Source organism: Seriola lalandi, unplaced genomic scaffold, assembly GCF_002814215.2.
Source record: "Seriola lalandi dorsalis isolate HSWRI2012SDOR001 ecotype SW California unplaced genomic scaffold, Sedor1 jcf7180002001729, whole genome shotgun sequence".
Lineage (NCBI taxonomy): Eukaryota > Metazoa > Chordata > Actinopteri > Carangiformes > Carangidae > Seriola > Seriola lalandi.
The window spans coordinates 258-1,739 of NW_019472387.1; the positions used below are offsets into that span (position 1 = coordinate 258).

The window sequence follows — 1,482 nt, forward strand, 5'->3', positions numbered from 1 at the left end:
CGTGACAAGTGATCCAGATCGATTCAGTTTATTATGCCATTAGATAACATCTTTCAAAATTCAAACTACATACACACCAGATTAGTTTGGCTTTACATGTTGACACCTTGAAAAATGTATGTATTATCAAATAAAAGATGAACAGATATTTTACTATGGGTATAAACCATTTCTTGTATCTAATTGTAGTTTTAATTATTACTTGACCAGGATGACATCTCATCTAATGCAGCAACACTATAATTATTTTTAATTAGAGTATTTGACTTTTAAAGGGGATACTGAGGTCCTCAGTATGTTTATTGTGTAATGAAATAAAGAAACAAACATTTTTTCACACAGATCCAGCTAAGTGATAATGTACATTTAATCTGTACAATCATAAAGGTCTTGGTCTGAGTTTCCTTGGGACAGCCGGGCAGGTTATTAGTCCCTACTTAGGTGGACCTCCAAATGTGCCAACATGGTTCTTGTCAATTGGAAATCCCACTTTATCTTTGCTTCCAAGATCTCCCCCCCTCTGCATGATAGGAGCTCCTGGATTAGGGTTGGTGATGACACCCATGAAGATTGGTACTTGAGTCATATCATCCATTAGGGCAAAGAAGAACGGTTGGCTGAGGTGGAAAACAGGGTTGGATGCACGTGAGATGACCACAGCGGTGGCTGCAGCAGCCTCTGCACCCTCCTCATTTATCTCCATGCTGGACTTATGTATCACACTGGACACCACCAGGAGGCCATCTGCTATATTAGCCAAGTTGGGATTGGAAAACATTTGTCCCAGGCCTAACAAAGAGAAGAAAGCAGAGGCTTACCTCACAGGATTAATTTGATTTTTAGTCTGTGGCAGGCGGAACATTTTTGATCAGTGGTTAAGAAAACAAACAAAAAAACAAAACAAAAAAAAAACACTGCAACAGAGCCCGCTTGAAAAAAAAAAGTCTTACCCAATTTGATAAAAACATCCTTTAACTCTTGAGCATACTCCAGGTTGAATTTGGGGACTTTAACTTGAACAGCCCTCTCCTTGGGAAGACGATTATACAGGTCCGAGATGTTCAGCTTTTCAGAAAGTGAAGACACATTTACCTGGCCGGACAAAGGCATGACCACCAACAAGCTCATGGCATTCTGGAATGGGAAGCTCGCCACCTGCACAGGGAGAAGAAATGCAGTTCTGTCAGGGATTAAAGTGTCCTTCTAAACTACATGTTCGATAAGATACTGATGTATTTTGGGAACAGTGGTGAAACCTTTTAAGACTAATAGGAACTGTATTTCACCTGAGCCTCCAGGTCACTGTCAATAAATAAACTCAAGGGATGTTTGGCATCTTCCATCACTTCAACATCAACCATGTGCTCGTCGTCAAGGTAGAAGACACCTCTGGAGGTAAAGCGTGGGTCAAATCGAGCTTTCCATTCTCCTGTGGGAAACATTGTAAAGGGGTCTCAGTTTTAGTCAGCAACTTAACTCAAA

At 40.6% G+C, this 1,482-nt stretch overlaps 1 protein-coding gene across 1 annotated transcript; it reads right to left on the reverse strand.

Annotated features, from left to right (window-relative positions):
• Positions 1–267: 267 nt before the first annotated feature.
• On the reverse strand, positions 268–1,471 carry LOC111664738 (alpha-2-antiplasmin-like). Its single transcript, XM_023419460.2, has 3 exons — positions 1,287–1,471; positions 951–1,155; positions 268–789 (listed from the first exon to the last, which is right to left on the reverse strand). Exons 1-3 carry the CDS (start codon positions 1,440–1,442, stop codon positions 434–436), a joined length of 717 nt encoding a protein of 238 aa, XP_023275228.1. The 5' UTR covers positions 1,443–1,471; the 3' UTR covers positions 268–433.
• Positions 1,472–1,482: the final 11 nt, after the last annotated feature.

Bases quoted from the DNA above. Each gene is read 5' to 3' on its own strand.
- LOC111664738 (XM_023419460.2), bottom strand. From the start codon at position 1,442: ATGTTTCCCACAGGAGAATGGAAAGCTCGATTTGACCCACGCTTTACC. The intron at 1,156-1,286 runs GTGAAATACAGT...CTCCCTGTGCAG, and splicing joins ACAGTGACCTGGAGGCTCAG to GTGGCGAGCTTCCCATTCCA. The intron at 790-950 runs GTAAGACTTTTT...TCTCTTTGTTAG, and splicing joins GGATGTTTTTATCAAATTGG to GCCTGGGACAAATGTTTTCC.